The following is a 24,690-nucleotide window of genomic DNA, read 5'->3' on the forward strand; positions in this document are numbered from 1 at the left end:
TTAAACTTGTTCTAAGTGCTGGATCTAGCCACTTAGTGATTCACTGTTCCCTTTACTGAGATGCAATCACTGGAAGAGCAGCAGATGTGTGGGAACAAATCAGGATAACGCAGAATGTGGAATAGAAGTTGATTCTCAGTGAGGTGTTTTGTTTAGAGGGGAAGTAAGCCTCATAGTCCCCAAATCTCTGTTGTTATGTTTTGTATCAGATTCTAGTGACATTTTTATACAGTTTATCAAATTGTGCTAAACTTAGCCAAGGAAATGTATGATTTGAATATTTTCTAGATAATTAAGAAGATCACCTGCATTTGCCAACTTTACTCTTGTTTCTTCTCGAACAGCTCTGCAAAGCAGCTTGGCACTCTTTTTGTAAACCTGTGTGTCACTGCCGAGACCCATGAGGTTTCCGCTCTCTGGTTCCTGTGGTACGTCAAGCAGTGTGGGGGCACTACCAGAATCATCTCAATAAGCAATGGAGGGCAGGTACGGGTCCATTTCCACCATTCCATCTATTAATTCTAGTCCTGGCATGGCATAAGGGACAGTGCTAGGCATAGTCTCAAGTTGTTATTTTCTCCATCTCTATTCCCTCGCCTCTTTCTCCTTTTCTTCTTTCCTCCTTCTTTTTCTCCATTCCTTCCCAGACCTATTTGACCCAGTCTTTTAAAAAATTAACTGAACTGAATATTGAAAAAGAGACAGTCAGCTCAACTGTGTGCAAAGCCAGATAGAATGTTTGCATGCTTGGTGACACTTGGAAGCAGGGCTCAGGGCAGGTGGGTGCAGTGAGGTGAATTGACCACAATGACTGTAGGACAGCAGGTACCTGACCCCAAGATGAGACAGGAAACCTGTGATGGGAGGAGACTGGCCTGGGGATGGGGTGGTGCAGAGGGATGGAGGTTTGAGCCTATGTCACAAAGACAAGGCTTAGCCTGGAAGAGCACAACTTTGAAGATGACTTAGAAAACTTGTTAATTTATCCAAAGTCAGCAGTCCCTGGTTTGAACACAATGGTGAAAGTCGTGGTTCACAATAGTAAAAGGAAGTGTTATATGTCTCAAGAGTAAAGAGAAAAGTGGAGAACTAAACACTTAGTCATTTAATGCCCATTCCTGTATTTCCCCACCCACCATTTTTCTTTTCAGGAGAGGAAAATCGTGGGCGGATCTGGTCAAGTGAGTGAGCGCATAATGAATCTCCTTGGAGACCGAGTGAAGCTGGAGAGGCCTGTGGTCCACATTGACCAGACAGGAGAAAATGTCCTTGTGGAGACCCTAAATCATGAAATGTATGAGGTAACCAAGACCCTTAAACAGGGGGAAAGAGGCTACAATGCTACAGGTGACCAAAACTTAAATAAACCCAAGAATATTCTAGACTTTACAGACAGTCCCTTGACAAGACACTACTTCTATTTGCGAGAAAAAAATAGAACCAGGATATGGGGGAGGGGTTCAAAAACATATTTTGTCAGCTTTGTATTGGGCTCTGACAATATTAGAAAAGCAAAGAAAATGTATTTGATAACTATCAAATATGTCTGACATTATTCTTTTTAAAATTCATTGATTGGTACAATTTAGATATCCACAACAATCACGTTTATCATAGGGAATTTGTACCTGTACATGATGTATCTTGATTCCTCTTTTTTTCCCATTCCCCTACACTCCCTTCAACAACGTTTCCCCTCCTTGTCTACAAAAGTTTTGTTTCCGTTTTCCTTCTTTTCTCATTTTTTCCTTTTTCCTTTCCTTCCTTTCCCCCTTATCCCTTCTTATTTCTTCTTTCTTTTTGAACAATTTCCTCCTATTTCATATTATTTATTATATATTTTGGTCCTTATTTACACTTTCAGTTTCCTACACCAGAGAGACAATGCCATATTTACACATATGTGTCTGATTTATTTCACTTAAAAGTATAGTCTCAAAGTGCATCCATTTACCTAGTAATGTCCCAAGTTTATCCTTCTTTATGGCTGAGTAGTACTCCATTGTATTAATAAAACCACACATTTTCTTTATCCATTCATCGGTTGATGGGCATTTGGGTTGTTTCCAAGATTTAGCTATTCCAAACTATGTTGCTATGAACATGGGTATGGATATATCACTGTGGTATGATGCTTATAATTCTTTTGGGAAGATACCCAGAAGGGGACTAACTGGGTCAAATGGAACCTCTAATCGTAGTTTTTTGAGGAAGATCCCCACTGATTTCTGCAGTGGTTGCACCAGTCTGCACTCCCACCAACAATGGAGAAGGGTTCCTTTCTCCCCAAAGCCCCTCCAGCATTTGTTGTTGGTTGATTTCTTGATAATAGCCATTCTTTCTGGGGTAAGATGGAATCTCAGTGTTGTTTCAATTCACATCTCTTGAATGACCAGTGATGTTGAACATTTTTTCAGATATTTATTTACCATTTGTACATCTTCATCTGAGAAGTGTCTATTCATTTCAGATGTCCATTTTTTTAATTGGATCTTTCAATTTAGGGGGGTCTGATTTTTTTCAATTGTTTGTATGTTCTAGCTATTAGTCCTTTGTCTGAGGAACAACTAGTTACAATTTTTTCTCACTCTGTGGGTTATCTCTTCACTCTGTTGGTGATTTCTTTTGCTGTGCGAAAGTTTTTTTTAGTAGGATGAGATCCCAGTTGTTGATTGTATTATTTTCCGTGTGGTCTGGGTTTTGTTCATGAAGGCTTTACTTACACTCTGCCCTCAAGAGTTCTACCTATTCTCTCTTCCAGCAGATTTAGTGTTTCTGTTTTAATATTAAGATCTTTGATCCATTTTGATTTTAGTTTAGTGCATAGCGAGAGACATGGGTCTAGTTTTAGTTTTTCTTATGTGGAAAGCCAGTTTTTCCAGCACCATTTATTAAAGAGGCTATCTTTCTTCCAGTGAACATGTTTGGCCCCTTTGTCAAAGATAAGGTGGCTGAGTGTGTTTGGGGTTCTTTATGCATCTTCTAATCTGTTCCATTGATCCTCAAGTCTGTTTTTCTTTTTGCCAGTACAATGCTGTTTTTGTTTTTGTTTTTTTAATCACAGTAGCTTTGAGGTATAATTTCCAGTCAGGGATTGTGATGCCCACTGCCTTGCATTTGTTGCCTATAATTGTTTTTGCTATTCTAGGTTCTTCTGGTTCCAAATGAATTTTAGGAATAATTTCTCTAGTACTGTGAGATATACTAATATTATTTTGATTGGGATTGCATTAAATCTGTATAATAATTTTGGGAGTATGGCCATTTTCATTATGTTGGTTCTTCCTACCCAAGAGCAAGGGATATCTTTCTATTTTGTGATATCCTCTTCAATCTCCATTTTCAGAGTACTGTAGTATTTAATGTAAAGATCTCTACTTCCTTTGTTAGATTAATTCCTAAGTATTTCATTTTTTGATGCTATTGCAAAAGGCATGGTTTCCCTAATTTCTTTCTCAGTGAGTTTGTTATTTGCATACAGGAATGCTATAGATTTTTGAGTACTGACTTTGTATATAGCTATGCAACTGAATTTGGTAATTAAATCTAGTTTTTTGTTTTGTTTTGTTTTGATACCAGGAATCAAACTCAGGACCTTGAGCTTGCCAGATAGGTGTGGCACCACTGAGCTAAATCCCTGGCCCCTGGTTATTAAATCTAGGAGTCTTTTGGTGGAGTTTTTGGAGTCTTCTATGTAGAGTATCATGTCATCTGCAAAGAATGATAATTTAATTTCTTCCTTTCCTATCTTTATTCTGTTTATTTCTTTCTCTTGTCAAGTTGCTCTGGCTAATGTTTTCAGAATTATATTGAATAGGGGTGGTGATAGTGGACATCCTTATCTCATTCCTGATTTTAGAGTAAAAGCTATCAGTTTTTGACCATTTAGTATGATGTTGGTTATTGGTTTTTCATAGATGGCTTTTATAAGACTGAGATGAAGACCATCTATTCCAATTTTCTGTAGGGTTTTTATCATGAATGGGTGTTGGACTTTATCAAATGCTTTTTCTGCATCTATTGAGATGATCATGTGATTTTTGTCCTTGACTTTGTTGATACGGTGTATTACATTTATTGATTTGTTTGTGTTGAACCATCCTTGCATCCTTCTAGGTCATGGTGTATAATCTTCTTGATGATTTGGTGCATTCTGTTTGCCAGTATCTTATTGAGGATTTTTGAATCTATGTTCATTAGGGAGATTGGCCTGTAGTTTTCTTTTTTGTTTGGGCCCTTCTCTGATTTTGGTATCAGAGTAATACTTGCTTCCAGGAATGATTTTGGGAGTATTGCTTCTCTTTCTATTCCATTAAAGAGTTTTAAAAGAAGTGGCATTAGGTCTTCTCTAAATTTCTTGTGGAACTCAGCAGTGAACCTATCAGGACCTGGGCTTTTCTTTGTTGGTAGGTTTTTAATTACCTTTTCAATTTCATTGACTGATATTGGGTTATTTGGAATTTTTATATCTTCTTGATTCAACTTTGGTAATTCATAGGTATCTAGGAATCTATCCATTAATTCTGAGCTTTCCATCTTATTAGAGTACAGGTTCTTGAAGTAGGTATTGATGATCTTCTGGATTTCCACAGGACCTGTTGTGATTTCACCCTTTTCATTCCTAATAGCATGAATTTGTCTTTTCTTTCCTTTTTCTGATATGGTTGGCTAAGAGTTTTTAAATTTTATTTAATCTTTCAAAGAACTAACTCTTTGAATCATTAATTCTTTGTATTATTTTCTTAGTCTCAATTGCTTTAATTTCTACTCTGATCCTTATAATTTCCTCCCTTGTATGAACTTTGGGCTTGACATGTTCTTCTTTTTCTAGAAGCTTGACATTCAACATTAGATTGCTTATTTGAGCTTGTTCTGTGTTTCTGATGTAAGGATTCACAGCTATAAATTTTTCTTTTAGGACTGCTTTCATTGCATCTCATAAGTTGCAGTATGTTTTATCAGAGTTATTTAATTGTAGATACTGTTTAGTTTCTTCTTTAATTTCATCTGTGACTTATTGGTTGTTCAGGAGAGTGTTATTTAATTTCCATGTGTTTATGGAGTTTTTGTGGTTTCTTTTCCATTTATTTCCATTCTCATTGCACTATGGTCATAGAATATTCATGGAATAATTTCAATTCCTTTGGATTTACTTAAGCATGTTCTATGAGCTAGTATGTGGTCTATTTTGGAGAATATCCCATGTGCAGCTGGAAAGAATGTGTATTCTGATGTTTGGGGGTGGAACACTCTGTAGACATCTACTAACTCCATTTCTTCACAAATTTAGTTTAGTTCTGATATTTCTTTGTTCATTTTGTGTCTAGTTGATCTGTCCATTTGTGACAGTGGGGTATTAAAGTACCCAATTACAATTTTGTTAGTGCTTATATTTTTCATGTCCATTAATATTTGTTTTATGTGGTTGGTTCACTGATATTTGGTGCATATATATCTATAATTGTTATCTCTTCTTCTTCTTCTTGGGGTTTTTCCCTTAAGAAATAGTGATCTTCTTTGTCTCTTTTGATCAGTCTTGGCTTGAAGTTCACATTGTCTGCTAATAGAATAGCTACCTATGCTTTTCTTCTTGGTTCCTGTCACATAGAATATTGTTTTCCATCCTTTGACTTTCTGTCTTTGAATTCCTTTTTGAGTTAAATGTGTTTTTTGTATGCAGAATATTGTTGGATCTTGTTTCTTGATCTATTCAGCCAGCCTGTTTCTTTTGATTGGTGAACTGAAGCAATTTATATTGATGGTTATAACTAATATGCATTGGCTCATCCTTGTCATATTATTTTCCTGCCGTTGGTTCCCTGTCTTTCTTCTCTGTTTAATTAGTTGCTTTGCCTGGTAGCTTCTTTCTATTGGTGTTCTTGGAATTGTGGTTTTTGTTTTCTCTTTCTAAAATGCCCTTCAGAACACATTGTAGAGCTGGTTTGTTGGTTGTGAATTTCTTCAGTTGTTCTTTGTCAGGGAAGTATCTAATTTCTCTGTTGAGTTCAAAAGATAGTTTTGGGGGGTACATCAACCTGGGTTGGAGGTTGTTTTCTTTCAGGGGTTGAAATAGTTCACTCCAAGCTCTCCTTGCCTTAAGGGTTTGTGTTGAGAAGTCTGCTGTGATTCTGATGGGCTTCCCTTTATAGGTGATGTTTCTTTTTCTCTAATAGCTTTTAATATTCTGTTCTTGTGCTGAATTTCTCAAATCTTGAATTATATATGCATTGGTGTATATTTATTTTGTGTATGGCTTTTTGAAGTTCTGCATGCCTCATTTATTTGTATGTCAAATTCTTTTTTCATGTTTGAGAAGTTTTCTGCCCTTACTTCTGTGAACAGGATTTTTATGGTGTTTGTGTTGTCTCTGGCTTTCTCAATGACTCTGATCAATCTTATATCATTCTTCTTTGCATCATCTTTTATTGGGATGATTTTTCATGGCCTCTTGCTATTTTTAAGAAATCTATCTTTTTATTGTCAGTAACCACAGTCCTGTCTTCTAGATCTGATATTCTGTCCTCATCTTGGTTCAAAGGATTGCATATACTTTCACTGGAGTTTTTAATCTCTTGGGTGTCTGTTTGAGTCTGTTTCATGGATTCCATTTCTTTCCTATGTTGGGCATTCGTGGTTTCCATCATTTTCCTAAGCTCATGTATTTTTTAAATCTATGTCTATTCCAGATTCATTGAGCATGTCCTGCATTTTGATTGTCATTTTTTTTTAACTTGAGAGATTATTTTCTCTATAACCTCATCTATCTGGTTTTTTTTTTTTACATCTTCTCCTATCATTTCAGAAAGTTCAGATAGGTGGCTTCTGATAGCCACTATTTCCTTGTCCCTTGCACTTTCTTGGGTGGGCTTCAGGTTTGGGGATGAATTTTGTTTCTATGTCTTGTCATTTTCTATTTTTTAAAATTTTATTTTGTTTTCTGAGTAGTTGCTTGTAGATTTCTTATGGTCAATAGCTTTGTCACTAGTATGAAGCTTCTCTAGGAAGTGTCTATTCCTCAGAGATACCTTCTAGGTGTAGGTGGTTCTTGGTCTTTGTGTCTATCCCGAGATTCTACCTTCCCAATTTATTAAGAATGAGAGGTTGCTATCTACTTAGCTCAGTACCCAGTCCTTTGGTACTGGACTGTGGTGATGATTGTGATCTCAGACAATTGCAGTGTGGTCATACAAGGTAGAACACCTGATTACAACAGGTATGACATTCTGGCTAAAGTAGTACAAGTAGCAATGACAATAGCATCAAGCACAGCCTAGCAACTGACAAACTCTTGTAACTATTAGTTTGGTACCTTTAATCATATGAGCAAGCTCTACTATTATATAACAAAATCCAACATAAACCAGAGCTTATATCCAATGAGTTATCCTTTAGTAGAGTATTTTTACCCTGTGGAGGAGAAATTTAAGAGGAATAGGGGACAAAACATGAGCTAAATAAAAAGAAATATAGTAGAAGCAAGGGTGGAAGTAAAGAATCAACACCCAAGCTTTGGAAAACTAGAGAATCATGTGGGAGAGAGAAAGAATGAAGGAGAAAGCAAAAGAATATTGAAGCAAACCAGAAAGTCAAAAGACACTGGTCACTCACATGAAGATATCATAAAATTAAGAGAAATAATTGAGGAAAGAGAGAAAGAAGATGAATAGAACAGAGCAAAAATAAAGGCAAAAAACCTGAACAACCTACAAAAAAACCCCAACCAGACAGAAAAAAGAAAACAAATCAAGCAACAAAGAAAAAGACAAATAATAATATTCCTCTGGTGTCCACAGTTCTTTGTTAGTGTCTGATACAGAGCCAGATGTGCTATGTAACCCCGCCAAGTCTGCAGTAAGATTAGTGCTGGATATAGGGATGATTTTGGCCTCCAGATGTAGGGGCTGGGGCTGTTTCTCAGCCAGCAACTTTCCAGATGTCTCTCAGGTAGCGTCCCACTCATGTCTCCCCACTGTGACTGTCTCCATGCCACTCTCCCAGCTGCTGTGGCAGCCTCAGATGGAGCCAGCCTGAGGCTGCTCCCAGGTTGGTGCACAATTGGCCCCTCCTGGACCTTGCATGGCCTCCTCTGTTCCACACTGTTGATTGCTCTCATGTGCTAGCCATGGTGGTGGTGGGGGGTGCCCCTGTCCTGCCACCAGCCAAGGGCACTTGCCTGGCCCATTCGCAGAGCAGGGGGGACACTACCAGTCCTTTGTAGCTAGGGCTAAGACTGGCTTTGGCAGCTGCCAAAGTAGAATCTGGGTAGTCCCACTCCTTATTTCTCAGCAGAATTTTCCCCAGTCTGCTGTGCAACTGCCAGCAATCTACTGTGACTGGATAGCCCTTCCTTACTTCCAGTCTGGGACTTGTCAGTGAAGAGACCCTGGAGCTGCTCTACTGTTGGAGTTTGAGCCTTGAGCCTTTTGAAAAAACATGGGGACTCTGCCTGCCCCCTGCTGATCTGCTTGACTGTGCTCTGGGTTGCCCTAACACCTCACTCACCAGCTGTTGACTCTGGGAGGCCACTCAGGAAACAGTGTTTTGTGTTCTCACTACTGCCTCCGATTGCATAAGATTTTCCTGGTCCAGGTCAGGTCTTCATTTTACAGAGAAGAGCAAAGTTGTTTCTGCTACCTCCCAGAGCAGCTACACAGCTGTTCTGCACAGCACTCAGTCTCAGGTCTGCAGTGGTGAGCTATTTCTTCTGTAGTAATGGATCCTATTTTCTTTTTCTCCTCTGTCAGTTCCCTCAAGGCTCCCATATGCCCTCCTCTCACTTTGTTTCCTCTCCCAGTTGTTGATTTCCAGACTCTGGGCACTTTGTCTCAGAGATGCTGACACTCACTGCTCCATCATTTTTCTCTCCTGTCTGGCATTATTTTATTTATTTATTTTTCCCCATTAAGTTTATTGGTAGATTTTAGGTATAAAATACAGTTACATTCATCATCGGGATCTTGTACCATTACATGAGTATCTTGATTCTTATTTTTTCCCCTTCCCCTGCCCTCCCTTCCCTATTTGCAAAGACTTTGTTTCCATTTTTTTCCTTTTCTCATATTTTTTCTTTTGCCTTCTTTCCTTTCCCCTACCCCTCCCACTTCCCCTACTCATTTAGAACTTTTCTTCCTATTACACAATATCAATTATACATTTTAAAATCACAATATCAAGATCTAGAAGACATTACCACAGATTTTACAGAATTTAAAAGGATATAGAAAGCATATTTCAAAAATCTGAGTTGAAATAAATTTGACCACTTCTAAGAAGTGCCTTAGAAGACAAATTAATGAAACTAACTCTGGAGGAAATATAAAATTTGAATAGCACCTATTAAAGAAAGTATATTCCTAGTTTGAAAACCTACCTATATGACAACAATAGGCTCATATACATTTTAACTGATAAATTATATCAAACATTTAAAGCAGCAGAAAGAAGGAACACTTCTCCCCTCATTTTAGGAAATCAACATTGTGCTAATCCTAAAACTGGATAAAAATAATAGAAGAAAAAAGTATGAACATAGATAGAAATTTGTTTAACAAAATAAACTATTAGAAGTCAGATCTGGCAGTATGCAGAAAGTGGTTTTGTTACAGGGATGGCAGTGTTGGTTCAACATTGGAAGATCCACCCCCCAAAGTCATCATTTTAACAGAGGAAAGGAAAAAGCCATATGATCCTGTCACTAGTTGGAAAAAAAGTATTGGACTAAATTCCACAGCTGTTCATGGTAAAAGCTATCAGGAGACTAGAAGTAGAACAGAACCTTCTCAACAGATTAAAGACATGTACTCCATACTTCCAGCAAAAACGCCTTATATGAATGGAGAAGCTACAATGCTTTCTCCCTAAGGTGGGGAACAAGGGCAGATATGCCTACTCTTCATCTGTCTATTGAACTTTGAAACATAGGCCCAAACCAAAATAGTCTGGCAATAAAATGACACAATTAGGATAGGATTGGCAAGGTAGAAGCAAAATCTTTATATGTAGATGAAATGATCATCTACAGAGAAAATACTAAGAAATCTCTAGTAGCCCCTAGAACTTGTATTTAAATTTAGCAGGATTAGAAAACACAAGGTATATATAAAAATTCAGGTCTATGTATACTTGCTATAAATGAAGAATTGGATATTGAAATTTAAAAGTTATGTAGGAGTACAAAGGACCTAGAGAAGTAAAAAGAAAAAGAAAAAGAAAAAACAGTGTTGGAAAACATTTAGTACCTAATTTTAAGACTTCCTCTAAAGCTACAGTAATCAAGGCAGTGTTGGTGTAAGGAAAGACATATGGATCATTGGAATAAAACAGAGAATCTAGAAATAGAACCACACATATATGTTCCACTGAGTTTTGAAAGATTACTTAACATTAACATTTTATAGAGTATAAAATCAATTCAAGAGCAGAGGAAAAGATATTGTTTTTAGCAAATGGCACTAGAACACCTGGTATCCGTATATAAAAAATTAACCACAACCGTTTCCATACATAAAAATAACTTGAAAGGATCTATGAACCTAAATATGAAAGACTAAAACTATAAAACTTTAAGAAGAAATTATAAGGGAAAATGTTTATGAATTTAGGGTAAGCAAGAACATCCTAGGATACAAAAAACATGATATATAAAAGAAAAAAATTGATAAATGAGATTCCACCAAAATTTAGAACTTTAAATGATATCATTAAGAAAATGAAAAGTAGTCCTTAAACAGACCATATTTACAATGCATATAACCTATGACCAGACTATAAAGAACTCTTACAGCTCATTAACAGACAACCCAATTAAAAAGTAGACATAAGAAGATGATAAATAGCCAGTACAGCACAAGGAAAGGTGTGCAACACTAGATTCAGAAAAATACTAATCAGTACAATATCAAGATTGAGTTATACACTCATTAGGGAGATGAAGTTAAAAGTTTTAAAAGCCTTGTCATGACATTTTCTTTTTGTTGGATTCTCCCCCTTTGGGTTTAATTTGTCATGCCCAATGAATTTATTCTGCTGGACTTCCTGGGGTTGTGATCCTCATTGTCTTTTTCTAGGATATTGTCTAAAATTTTTTGGAGTGCTGGTTTGGTATTCATGAAGTTCCTAAGGTGCTCTTTATCATGAAAGTATCTTAATTATCCATTAATTTTGAAAGATAGTTTTGCAGGGTACATCAATCTGGGTTGGAGTCTGTTTTCCTTTCGGGCTTGAAATACATCACTCCAAGCTCTTCTTGCCTTGAGGGTTTGCATTGAGAAGTCTGCTGTGATTCTGATGGGCTTCCCTTTATAGGTGATTTGTTTCTTTTCTCTCACTGCTTGTAAAATTTTGTTCTTTTTGGGTTTCTGGAATCCTAACAATTATATGCCTATGTGTAGATTTTTTTAGATCAAGGCTAGTTGGAGTCCTATATGCCTCACTTATCTATATGTCAGACTCTTTTCCCCTGCTTCGGAAGTTTTCTGCCATCACTTCTGTGAACAGTTTTTTTTATGTCATCTGCACTCTCTCCTCTTTTTCATTGACTCCAGTCAGTCTTATGTTTTTCTTCTTTGCATCGTCTAGCAGCTGCTGGACTGATTTCTCATGGTCCCTTACAGTTTGAAGCAATTTTTCTTTTCCTGGTCACTAATTGCAATCTTATCTTCTATTTCTGAAATTCTGTCCTCACATTGGTTCATTCTGCTGTGTAGACTTTCAATGGAGTTTTTAATCTCCTGGAAATCTGTTTGCATCTGTTTTATGGGTTCTGTTTGTTTCCTATGTTGTGATTCCATCATGTTCCTCAGCTCCTCTATTTTTTATCTGTGTCCTCTCTAGATTTATTAATCATGTCTTGCACTATGGGCGCAATCTTTGCTGTTATCTGAGAAATTATTTCTGATTTCATTTTTTCCAGATCCTCTTTTGTTGCCAGTTCAGGCAGTCCAAGTGGTTGAGTATCAGATTGTTCTGTCTCTTTTCCCTTTGGGGTTGCTGTAGGTGATCTGGAAGTCTGTTTTTGAGGCCTGTTTACATGTCTTCTCATTTCCACGTTGGTGGGGGCGTGTACTGCTGGCACCCGCGCGGCTCACCTCTTCTGCCCTGGGAGTGGTGGAATGGCCGCCCGGGAGCCTCCTCCTGGGCACTCTGTCTGGCATTATTTTAGGAGTTGAGAATTCAGTAGTAACCAAGACCAGTGGAATTCCCTGCTCTCACAAAGTTTACATTTTAGTGAAGGATAAAGGCCATAATCAAAGCTAGGTGTGGTGGCACACACCTGTGAGTCCAGCATTCTGTAACGTTGAAGCAGGAGGATCACAACCCCAGCCTGGACAACTTAGTGACTTAATGAGACCTTGTCTCAAAATTTAAAAAAAATATGAAAGGACTGGAGTTGTAGCATAGTGGAAAGGCCCTAGGTTCATTCTTCAGGAGGATTGAGCTCATAAATTTAAATAAAGTCATCAGGGAAGGCCTTATTGAGGTGATATTTGAGCATAGAACTGAAGGAGATGAAGGATTGAGCCATGTGCCTCTTTGGGGAAAGAGTGTTTCATATAGATGGAACAGCAAGTGCCAAGACATGATCAAGGAACAGCAACATGTATGACCTTGGAAGTGACTGCAAGGAACTTGATGTTGACTCCAAATATGATGAGAAGTCATTGAAACCTTTGAACTAGTGAATAATAAGTGTTGTGGTAGACTTTTATAGGATCTTTCTGGCTTTGCTGTTAAGAGACTGAAAGTGAACAAGGATATGAGATGAGATCACTGGGGAAAACCTGAAAAGATCAATAATATTTAAGCACATTGCTTTTCTTTCAGGCTAAATATGTGATCGGTGCTATCCCTCCTGTTCTGGGCATGAAGATTCACTTCAATCCTCCTCTGCCAATGATGAGAAACCAGCTGGTGGCCCGTGTACCTATGGGTTCAGTCATCAAGTGCATAGTCTATTATAAAGAGCCTTTCTGGAGGAAAATGGGTGAGTACTTTCCTTACATAAAGATACTCAGCAGAAGGTCCCACGAAACTTGGTGTCAAGACATCCATTTGCATGTAACTATTTTTATTCAAATTCTGGCCATAGTGCAATTCTGTCCCAAGTACAGTTCTTTCAAATAAAATCCATTGGTGCAAACTCATGCAATTAACTTTCCTTGGAATATGATCAACTCCTTTTATAATTTAATATAAAGTTTATTTAATACTGCCACAACCTGTCATGAGAATAGGTAATTAGCATTTTCTACTCAAGTTTTTTAAAGTGTGGGTTTATAAAGCTACTCACAAAGGTAAGGGTTCTAAAACTTTTCAGGCCATCCCTTGTTAGTGTCAAGATTCTACTATATTAAATTAAAGTCATTTATTCATTCATATATAGTCATCAAGTGTGCTACTACTGATTGTCTTACCTGGTAAAACAATACATAGGATGCTCACTAAAGTGCTGAATTCTGCAAGATAAAAATGTTCTTGATTTGCTATGTTCAATCCACTAGCTATTGGCCATATGTGGGTACTGAACATCTGAAATGTAGCCAGTGACTCTGAGGTCTCAAATTTGTCAATTTTATTTAAGTTAATTGCTTTAAATATGAATGTATATAGCCACATGTGGCTAGTGGCTGCTGGATTGGACATTAACATGCTGGAGTCTTGACACATTTGCACTTGTCACATCTACTTTTCTTTGGAGTGGAGACCAGTGTAAGAACAGTCAGTCCCTGAGACTGAGGGCAAAGGGCAGGATGGGCTGAAGAGAAAAGACGGAAGAAAGGAGAAGATTGTGCTGAAGATAAATAGAGACAGTGTCACAGTTTTGCCTGAGGGCAGTATTCCCTGCATACAATTGGCCCTCTATCCACAGGTTTTGCATCTGTGGATTCAACCAACCATGTATCAAAAATATTTGGAAAAAATGCATTTGTACAGAACATGTACAGATTTTTTGCCATTATTCCCTAAGTAATTTAGTAAAACAATATTTATAGAGCATTTATTCTATATCATATTATGTATAATTAGAAATCTAGAGATTATTTAAAGTATATGGGAGAATGTTCTTAGTTCATATGCAAATAGCTACTCCATTTTATATAGGAAACTTGTGTACTGACAGATTTTGGTGTCTGCAGAGGTCCTGGAACCAATCCCCCATGGATATCAAATTTGGACACCTTTTTCAGCCACATCACAGGGTTCTAATTCCCTATCTGGCAGATAACCATGGATTATCAGGATTGGTGCATCAGCTGAGCAAGTAATTACCCTTTGCAGAGGACCTGACATGAAGAGATCCATCATGAAGAGCCCCATCATTTTAGTCTTTGAATCGAATGGCAGTGACATACTGGTGCTGAGTTTGCTTACTTTTGTGATCCTCTAGGTCACACTTTTTAGTGGCTGTCTGGTGGCAAGTAGATAGGGTTTAAGACTAGGAATATAGACTCTTCTCTTAATGACTATGAATCCCTTTAAGAATCTCCAGCTCTCCATTCATGTCTGCAGACTTCTATTTTGAGCTTGCCGTATGACAGGCAAATTTTCTCTGATATAAAAAAGAAAACCCAAATTCCTCCTTCAGGAAAGAGGCCAGATCCGAATTGGTTCTTGTTGGCAATGAGCCTTAGTAATACTTAAAAAATAATTATAGACATTGGATAGCCCCATCCAAGCATTTGAGATTTCTTTTGAATTACTACTACACATTGAGCATCTCTAAACCCAAAATCCCAAATCTGATATGCTCTAAAATCTGAAACTTTTTGATCATCCACGTAATTTTACAAGTGGAAAATTTCGACACCATGAAAATTTGTTTCATGGATAAAATTATTTTTGATCTGAAGTGATTGTATGTATTTTTATTCTAATTATTTATGCATATTAATTGTACAGAATAATAGGTTTTATTGTGACATTTTCATTATACATGTAATGTGCTTTGATCATACCCACCTTCCCTATTATCTGAAATTACCCTCAGGCCATATATATATATGGTATATATGAAACAAGAAAATTTCATATTTAGTCTTAGGTCCCATCTACAAGATATCTCATTAAGTATGTGCAAATATTCCAAGATCCAAGAAAATTCCCAATCAAAACACTTCTGGTCCCAAGCATCTGAGATAAGAGATACTCAACCTGTAGTTAATTACAGTGTCTTTGGGAGTGACATTGACGGTCTCATACAATGCAAATACCCTTCTCCAGATTTCTTTACAGAGTCCCTCAAACATTTGTTACTGAGTTGCTATCAGTGTAACAGGAATCATACAAGACGAGTTTTGGAGCTCTCCTCTGTGTTTCTATATTAACCCAGAATTCAGTATGTTGTCATGTAATTACTAGTTTGTACTACATCTTCTTCCTACATCTGAATTTTCTGGACTAGAAAATGGGCATTTGAATTTCCAATGCCTAGCACAGTACCTGGCATACAATAGGTGCCCAATAATGGTTGGTTGAATAAATACATTAAATATACAATAGTAACAGAAAAGTCAAGGAATATGAGCTAACAAGGTAAAAGGGGTTGGTTAGTTTATTGTTTGTTTTTGCTTTGTCTTTACTTTTCTTCATCAAGAACTTTATTAAATATCTGGATGTCCTTGCTTGTCCTCTTCCTTTTTAAGAGTGTAGCCCTGCCAAGCTGTCAGATGCTCTGTGTACGCAGGCAAGGCCCCTACACTTTCTCCCTGTGAGTTACAGAAATCCTACTGATGTTGCATGGTTCTATATGGCTTTTCTTTCTGCCCCTCGTTCCTTCACTTTCTCTGAGATATCTGTTGCCTTGCTCAGAGGCCAGCATTGCTCTGCAAAGGAAGTGTGCAAACAGTTCCTCCATCCAGAAAGCAGAGCCTTCTCCCTGGCCTGCATGGCATCGTGTGCTCACCTCCATCCCTTCAGTGATCCCTACACAACCCATGTGCACCTTCTCTTTTCTCTGATGAGATTCTGTCCTGTGTGTCGCCTCTCTTTCTTGCCTTTGAATGGCATGGCAAGTGCCAGTGGCTGACTGGGCATGGATTCTCACAGGTGTTCAGTGGGCAGGGATGTGGGAGGATAGAAACAAGTACAGTTTAAAAGGCCTCCAGATGTGGCTTCTCACAGGTCTGGGAGAGGTGTGCCTGCACAGTTCTTCCTTCCTTAGTTTGAAACCCTCTTGTTGACATTTCTATACAACCTTTGCTCCAGAGTCTTCCGCCATGATTTTCTGCAAATAACTGCCTATTTGTAAGTAAATGATGGGGCAGCAGAAGGTGCACACTGCAATAGGATATTATTATAAGCTTTTAGATTCTGGCCTGACATTTTCACCATTGCTCCGTCACAGTCTTTTGTTGAAGTTATGTATACAGTCATTCCTGGCATCTGTGGGGGTTTGGGCCCAGGAACCTCCATGGATAACAAAATCCTCAGATATTTGAGCCCCTTCTATAAAGTTGTACAGTATTTGAATAGAACCTATACTCTTCCCCATATACTTTAAATAAGTTCTACTTTTAATATTTAATACAATGTAAATGTTCTTTAAAGAGCTGTTATACTATAATGTTTAGGGAATCATGACAAATAAAAATCTGTACAGGTTCATATGCATATAATTTTTTTCTCAAGTATTTCCACCCACAGTTAGATTTGAATCCACAGATGTGAGCTGGGGATTTAGCTCAGTGGTTTCGGTGCCTGCCTCGAAAGGACAAGGTCCTGAGTTCAATCCCCGGTACCAAAAACAAAACAAAACTGAATCCACAGATGTGAAACCCACCGATGCAGAGGGCCAACTATATTTTGTTCAGGATGGGAATGAGGAGTGAACTGACATTGTTTTCCAAGTTGCTCCTGAGAGGAAAAGGGAGCTTTGGAGGTCATGTTTGAAATCAGGGTTTGGGAAGCTATGAATTTCAGTTTTCCATGGCCTCAGCTCTGTTGCCAGAGTTAAGACTACTTCACATAAAGTGGCCAGGCATGGTGGTACATGTACAGTCACACCTATAGTCACAGCTAGATGGGAGGCTGAGACAGGAAGATCACTTGACCCCAGGAGTTTGAGGTCAGTCAGCCTGGGCAACAGAGCAAGACTCCATCTCAAACCCCCCCCCCCCAAAAAAAAGTGAACCTGTAAAACGTAAACATCCAGTCCCTTCTGCTGTACAAGGATGGACTAGTATTTCCTTTGCACATTTTTTATTGTATTCTGATTTCTTATGAAAGTGGAAACAGGGGTTCCAAATATTAATACACATCAGGGGAAACCAAATTTCACTAAATAGCAGCCATGATTCATTTAAAACATTACATTGCCTTATTGTTTGTAGAGAAGTACTTATGGTTTGATTTTTTTCACAAAGTGTTAACTACTCAATGCTCCGTTTGCCATCAGTTTGGTTTGGCATCTCACATTCGGAGTATAATATGCTACATTTGGTTTTCAGGCTTTGAGTTGAAAAATGTGTGCTTCATTATAACTGCTGTGAGTCGTTTGATAGAATGATGAATATGTTCTTCCATCTTGTCATTTTCCAAGATTTCTGTGGAACCATGGTTATTGAAGGAGAGGAAGCTCCAGTTGCCTACACATTGGATGATACCAAACCTGATGGCAGCTATGCCGCTATAATTGGGTAAGCCACTATTACAGTATTCTGGCTGTATTCAGTGTTGACAAGATAATCAAATACTCTCGATAAATGTGTACCAAATGTTGTTAAATAATTTTGTTTTACTCAATGACACTATTCTCCAAATCCATCAAAAGAAAGATTCTTATTACTTCTCTTTTTCAGTGTCTTGCAAGGAATGCTTTTCTAGAAAAGTAGAATACCAGCAACACTTTAAACATGTTATTTTTAGTGCTTAGGGAGATAAATTTGGTAATCTACTTTTTGTTGAAACATTATATAAAGACCTTAATTGGGGTGTTTTACTAAAAGCTTCTTGTGAAGGCTATATGGGGATCAGTGTTATCTTACTCCATTTGGTGCTGCTAGAACAGAGTACCAAAGACTGGGTGATTTATAAACAAAAGAGGCTTAGGGGCTGGGGATTTAGCTTAGTGGTTCTGCCACCTTCCTTGCAAGTGCAAGGACCTGAGTTCGATTCCCGGTACACAACCCACCCCCACCTCCCCCCAAAAAGAAAAGAGGCTTATTTTAGCATAGTTCTGGAAGTCCAAGACCAGCAACTGCTTGGCTTCTGGTGAGGGCCTTATGCTGTTCCATGCATGGTGAAAAGTGGAGCAGAAGTGGGCATATGCTAACAGATCATATGGCAAAAGAGGAAACAAGGGAGGAAGGAGAGGATGCCAAGGTTGTTCTATCCACTCTCGTGGGAGCTATATTTATCCTTTCATGAAGGTAGATCCTAAGATAGATCCTAAGATAGATCATGATCCTAAGTGAATCTAGGAGGTTGGGTGCTAAGGAGATACCATGGTGGAGACAGAACAGAAAGGGCAAGGACTGGATGAAATCGGAAAGGCTCATATGGAGACTTAAGTGGGCATCTGGCCCAGGGCTCACTCCTGTTGGCCACCAGTCATGTGGGGAGGCGGTGGGTCAGTCATCTTGTTACCGTAGGCAGAAATCGTGGCCACTCATATAATTTCAGTCCCCTAACTCCCCAAAGCTAAAAGCTGCTCTTCAGTGTCAGAGTTACAGCATGTAAATAGTAGAACTATGAACATGAATTAAGCTAATGTAGAGATTGTTTCCTCTGGTTGCTTTCAACATTGTACATTAGACACACATGTAACTATAGAAATCAGGCTGGGACAAGAGAAATCATTAATTTTCCTTCTTTGTTTTGTTTGTATCTTTTAGATTTATCCTTGCTCACAAAGCCAGAAAACTGGCACGACTTACCAAAGAAGAAAGGTAACGAAGTGCTTTGTCTTCCTATCCTCCCTGCCTCCCTCCCTTCTTTCCTTCCTCCCTCTCTCCCTCTCTCCCTCCTTTTCTCCTCCCTCTCTCCTTCCCTCCAACCCTTTCTCCCTTCCTTCTTTTCCTCTTTTTTTCCTCTTCTCCCTCTCCTTCCTCTCAATTCCTCCTTCTTTCCTTCTTTTCTGTCTACTTGCTTGCCTTACATTGTTACCTAACCTTTTATCTTAGAGACTGCCTAACAATATATGTATTGGCGATGCTACATGTCTGTTTTGTTAATAAGAGTCTTCTAGAAAGGCACTGTGCTGATAACTTAAGAACCAAAAATTCAAATTAATATTTATTGAGTTTGTTGTACACAAGACACCATGATAAGAACTACGGAGACTATGAAAATGGGTATAACCTAGAGGCTGAAAATGTATTTGTTGGGGAGATAACCAGGTAGACAAATGACTGTATTGCAGAGCAGTACATGAGCCATGCATAACAATTACAGACTATAGGTACAGAGGGACTAATTTCTCTGGAGGTTGTAATTTCTTCTGACAATTAGTTTTCACCACTGCCAATTATGTGTTTCCACACTACTACTGGGACAAACGGCTATGCATGAAGAAAATAAAGCTGGACTGCTACATTGCTTCTTACACCAAAATATATTTCAGAAGGAACAATGATTTTCATATAATAGATGAATCCAGAAAAGTATGGAAAATGGGTGATTAAAACAATTACTATGGAATAGGGACGTCTTTACTATGCATGATAGACCATTTAGAAGCCATGATTTAAAAATGGATAAATTTGACTACATAAAAATATAAAATTTATTTTATACTGCTATTTTATTAAATAATGTGTCTTTTCCCTATGGACTTAAAGTACCCACCTTTATGAATTCTAAATCCTTTTATATATTTGGTTTTGTTTCTAAATTTAATTTTACTTCTTTGCTCTGTCTGGACATACCTCTGTTTGTGTTAAACTATTTCATTATGCAAAGGGGAGGAGAAGAAATCAGGAATTTTTATACACTTTTGTTTGTAGAAAGAATTTCTGAGTTTAAAATAATAACACTTTAAAAAAATCATTGGCTTAACTCTAAATCGCATTCAAGATACCCTTTAGCATTACTATTCTTTAAAAATCAGGCCAGAAATAACTATCTTTATTTATAGAAATATAGTTGACTCATCTTATCTGAATTGAATAATTAATTGAATAATCAATTGATTAATTATAACTATTGGCTTACTTCTAATTCTCTCATTAGACTTAAGAGTTACTATTTGTTGAGCATTTCTTTATTACATACCAGTTATCAGGCTGGAACTTTAAATCAGTGGTTCTCAAATTTGAGAGCCCCCTGGAGAGTCTGTGAAGACACAAACTGCTGTCACTCTCCTTTCTGAGTCAGGAAGTCTGGGGCAGGACCTGAGATTTGATATTTCTAACAAGTTCTCTGATGATACTGATGCTGCTGATCTGGGAACCACAGTTTTAAATCATTAATGAAAAAAATCATGTGATAAGATTGAAGCTCAGCAAGCTAGAGTAACCTGCCCAAGATCTCACAGTTCAGCAAGGGACAGAAGCAGAAATCACAGCTTTTCCTGCTCCCCATTCACAGTGGGGCAAGAGGACAAGGGGAAGTGCCAAGGGCTATGTCCTTCATCTTCCCAGAAATCTCCAGTGCTTATCAGATGGACTGACATTTAAAATGTGCATAGCTGAATTTCTCAAATGAACAAAGAAATTGTCATGAGGCTCCAGTGATTCACACAGTGTATCACTTTACTGTCCACTGTTTATCACTAATCTCACATCATTCATGTTTGTGACCTCATATTTAACATATTTGGTTTAACATATTTGAAGTAGGACAAAGTGCCTTTTTTTTAACAAACTAAAATGTCAAACTGGAAGCCATGACTCAATCTGTTTTCCCTTTGATATTGGAAACTGAACCAAAAGCCTTTGCACTGAGTTGCACGCTCAACCTTTCTTGACTTTTTTTTTTTTGAGACATAGTCTTGGTGAGTCACTAAATTGCTCAGCCTGAGCTTGAACTTTTGATTCTCCTGCCTCAGCCTTCCACAGTGCTAGAATCACAAGTGTGTGCCACCATACCTGGCTCAGTGTCTTTTTTTTTTTAATAAGGGAATAAAATGTCTCTCATGTCTTCTTTCTCTTCCTTCTTTCATTTTCACTTTCGTCTGTTGTTTTTCTCCCCCCATAGGTTAAAGAAACTTTGTGAGCTCTATGCAAAAGTCTTAGGCTCTAAAGAAGCTCTGAAGGTAAGGCTGCTTCCCAGCCCTTTCCTAAGGGTAGAGGTCCTAGATCCTGGCAGCCAGAATGGGAATGAAAAAGAGCTTTCTTTTCTTCTTGTGATCCTGTGAAAGGACCTTAATCTCATTTATGTACGTAAACTAACACTCACTCCACCCCTGTGTCCCAACATTAGAGATGGAAGGAAGACAGTTGGATTGGCTCATCCTTGTCACCCGAGTTTCTTGGACACCTTTGGAAGTAGCCTGAGGAAATGGTGATCTTCAAATTAATGAAATAGAACTCTGAAGTGGTTAAAGGTGGGATGGGGGTGGGCAAGTTAAGGAGTCCACGTGGTAGGCAGGCAAAGCAGTGCTTCTTCCTTGGGACTTCTGGTGAGAGTCATAGGGCCTGAAGTGCTCATAACCAGTAGCCATTACCACCTCCCTCATCAGTGTTTAAAATGAAAAGTAGGTGTTCTTATGACAGGCACCAGGCTGCTGAACTTTTAATGTTTTGACATGGATTATGTAACCTTTTAAGAGTAGTTATTAAATCCTGTTATCCATGAAGCATTTGAAGACAAGGGAGAGCAATGTACAAGTGCCAGTTAAAATGTGAGAAAAATCTGATGAAGGGGCTGAGCATGCTTCTGCAGTATACACTATGATGTAGGTGAGCAGCTTAGTCCTCCCACTCTTAACTCTAACTGTGCTCAACTTTGGAGTGATTGGCTTCCTCCTGGTCAAGTTGTTGTGGCTTTTGACTTGATTTTGTCACATTTGTTCATTGTTTTAAAGCAAGATTTTTATACCCCCCTTGGAGACATGAGTGAAACATATGTTCTTATAGTTTCTTGGAATTGTTTCTCAGCATATGAGCAAAAAAATAATTAATTGGTTTGGATAAAAGCAATATTAATGAGGATTTTTTTTTGCTTAGTATACCATTTTACAAGTTTAAATATAGTCACAACCTCCAGACTCCAAGGTAGTGAGTGAAGTAGCAAAGCCAAATATAAATACAAACTAAAAAATAATTTCACATCTGTTAAAAATCATCAGACTTTTTTTTTAAAATACTACTCAAGATATTTCACCCTGGTAAATAATCCAGCTTCTTTGAAGTCACTTTCTGAGACATTCTCAGGCTGAAACATTTTGTAACTGAAGATCCTCCAGCAACTTGTGAGGTAGTTGGGAACATTTATTTGGCAAGGAAAGAATTTATTCTCATATTTCCAAAAAGAGTTGATCATTTTTCGTTAGGGCAAATCTTTTTGTGGGAAGAATCTAGATGATTAATTCCTGATGATAAAAAATGAGTTGTTTCTGTCCTTGTTTGCTTTTGGCATAGAGAGGACCATTTGCTTTACTCTTGCTTTGGTGTCTATTGTGTGAAAAGAGGAAATTCCTGGGAGCAAGGAAAACTGAAAGAGAAAGTCCAGCCTTTCTTCTGATTGGCTGGAAACAGCCAGAATGGTCAGAAGTTGGCTGCAGCCCTCAGATGCCTGTCATGTGACATGCAACCAGCATGGAGCCATTTAACCCCTTAGGCAGGGCCTCATACTTTGTAAATAGGATGCCTTAAGAATGACTATTCAAAGTCAGCTATGTGCAAACAAAGCTGACAAAACATCTTTCAAAATCTATTTTAAATATTTGTTCTGTTAAAATTCCATACGTTGGCTTTATTTTTTAAGGTAATATATTTATGATAAAATTTCTGTTTAATTTTTTGTTTGTTTTGTTTTGCTTTTTGGTGCTGAGGATTGAACCTAGGTTCTTGTCTATGCCTGGTAAACACTCTAACGCTGATCTACATCCCCAGTTCCTATTTTTAGTAAGAGTTCAAACTTTGCAAAATTTCAGTGTCTTGCCTGTTAATGGCAAAAACATGTTTTTCAAACCAAAAGTTGTTCAAAAGTACCACCATCAACAGAAGTGCCTCCATGCCACAAAAACACTGTCTTGCCCCGCTTCCCTTAACAAAGCTCATTTCCATCAAAAACATGAATCTTGTCATCCCTTTTCTTCAACAAACATGTTTTTCTGCCTTTTTCCTATATAATCACTCCAGTAAGCATAAGTCCTTCAAAAAACTTTTCTTGAAACCATGAAGCACTAAAAATTCTTAATAAAGAAGACCAAGTTAAAAATGGAAATAGACAATTGTAGTTGTTAAACGATACTTAAAACACATATGAATCAACTGAAAAAACTTTCCTAAATTTGAATTTCTTACAAGTTACTAAGGGCATTTACCTGCCTAAAGACATATCTTCAAAAACATCAAGATAGTGAGGCTCTGTTTCAGAAATATAGTCAGCAAGGGCTGGGGATTTAGCTCAGTGGTTCCACTGCCTGCCTTGCAAGTGCAAGGACTCTAGTTCGATCCCCAGTACCAAAAAAAAAAAAAAGAAATATGGTCAGCAAGCCCTCTGTATCTTCAGGTTCTGCATCTCTGAATTCAACCAACCACGGATAGAAGATATTTGAAAGAGAATTGCATCTGTCCTGAACATGTACAAACTTTTTCTTGTTATTCTTCCCTAAACAGCATATTACAACAACTATCTATATAGAATTTACATGTATGAGGTATTATAAGTCATTTAAAAATGACTGAAAGTTACAGGAAGATGTGGGTTTTATACAAATACTGTACCATTTTATATGAGAGACTTGAGCATCTGGAGATTTTGGCATCCATGAGGAGTCTTGGAACCTATCCTCTTCGGGTTGTGAGGATGGACTGCAAATTGGTTGTCCATTATGAAGTCTACTGGACTGTGTTTGATTTATTCTAAGCTAGATATCATGCTCTGCATCTTTGGTCACTCTGTGGTGTGACGCTTTTGTCACTCTGCCTTGCAGCCGGTGCATTATGAAGAGAAGAACTGGTGTGAGGAGCAGTACTCTGGGGGCTGCTACACAGCCTACTTCCCCCCTGGGATCATGACCCAGTATGGAAGGTAGAGTAAAAGTGTCCAAAGCTGGGACTGAAACCCCCAGCGCTGGAATCCAAACTCTAAATAGGTTCAGGCCACTCGGCTCCCTGCTTCTTGTGAATACCAAAAAGAAAAAAAATCCCCAATTTTCTTGGAATCTGGTGAATCTCAAGAATGAAGCCACCCTCATTGTGCATCACAGTGCTGCTTTTCAATCTTCGTTCTTCTTAAGGAGCAAATCCCATATAACCAAAGAAGGTTGCAGCATAAAAATAGTAATTTAGATGGGTGAGGCAGAAAGCACCTCTAAGCCAAGCTACCTGCTACCCGGGAGGCTGAGGCAGCAGGATCCCAAGTTGGAGGGCAGCCTGGGCAACTTAGTGTAACTATCTTAAAATTTTAAAAAGTAAAAAAGAAGGGGGGTGGCTAGGAATGTAGCTCAGTGGTAGAGTGCTCCTGGGTTTGATCCTCTGTATCACCCCGCCAAAGCAATTTAGATAGTCAGAAGGTTCACTTCCATTGTCAGCAGTCTCCTTACAATGAGTTTAGAACTCAGCAAAACAACCTCGAATGCACCTG

At 38.1% G+C, this 24,690-nt stretch overlaps 1 protein-coding gene across 1 annotated transcript in view; it reads left to right on the forward strand.

The window, feature by feature from the left end:
• The window catches only part of Maob (monoamine oxidase B), a 130,330-nt gene that overhangs the window by 100,017 nt on the left and 5,623 nt on the right, over positions 1-24,690 (forward strand). Inside the window, exons 6-12 of the mRNA XM_004849994.4 lie at positions 345-486; positions 1,152-1,301; positions 12,823-12,982; positions 17,537-17,633; positions 18,831-18,884; positions 21,133-21,190; positions 24,038-24,135. Of these exons, the coding sequence (XP_004850051.1) occupies positions 345-486; positions 1,152-1,301; positions 12,823-12,982; positions 17,537-17,633; positions 18,831-18,884; positions 21,133-21,190; positions 24,038-24,135 (759 nt within the window). The remainder of the gene's footprint in view (positions 1-344; positions 487-1,151; positions 1,302-12,822; positions 12,983-17,536; positions 17,634-18,830; positions 18,885-21,132; positions 21,191-24,037; positions 24,136-24,690) is intronic.

The sequence above is a fragment of the Heterocephalus glaber genome, unplaced genomic scaffold, assembly GCF_053883595.1.
Source record: "Heterocephalus glaber isolate CG9 unplaced genomic scaffold, H.glaber_assembly_v1.0 deba00001547, whole genome shotgun sequence".
Classification (NCBI taxonomy): Eukaryota; Metazoa; Chordata; class Mammalia; order Rodentia; family Bathyergidae; genus Heterocephalus; species Heterocephalus glaber.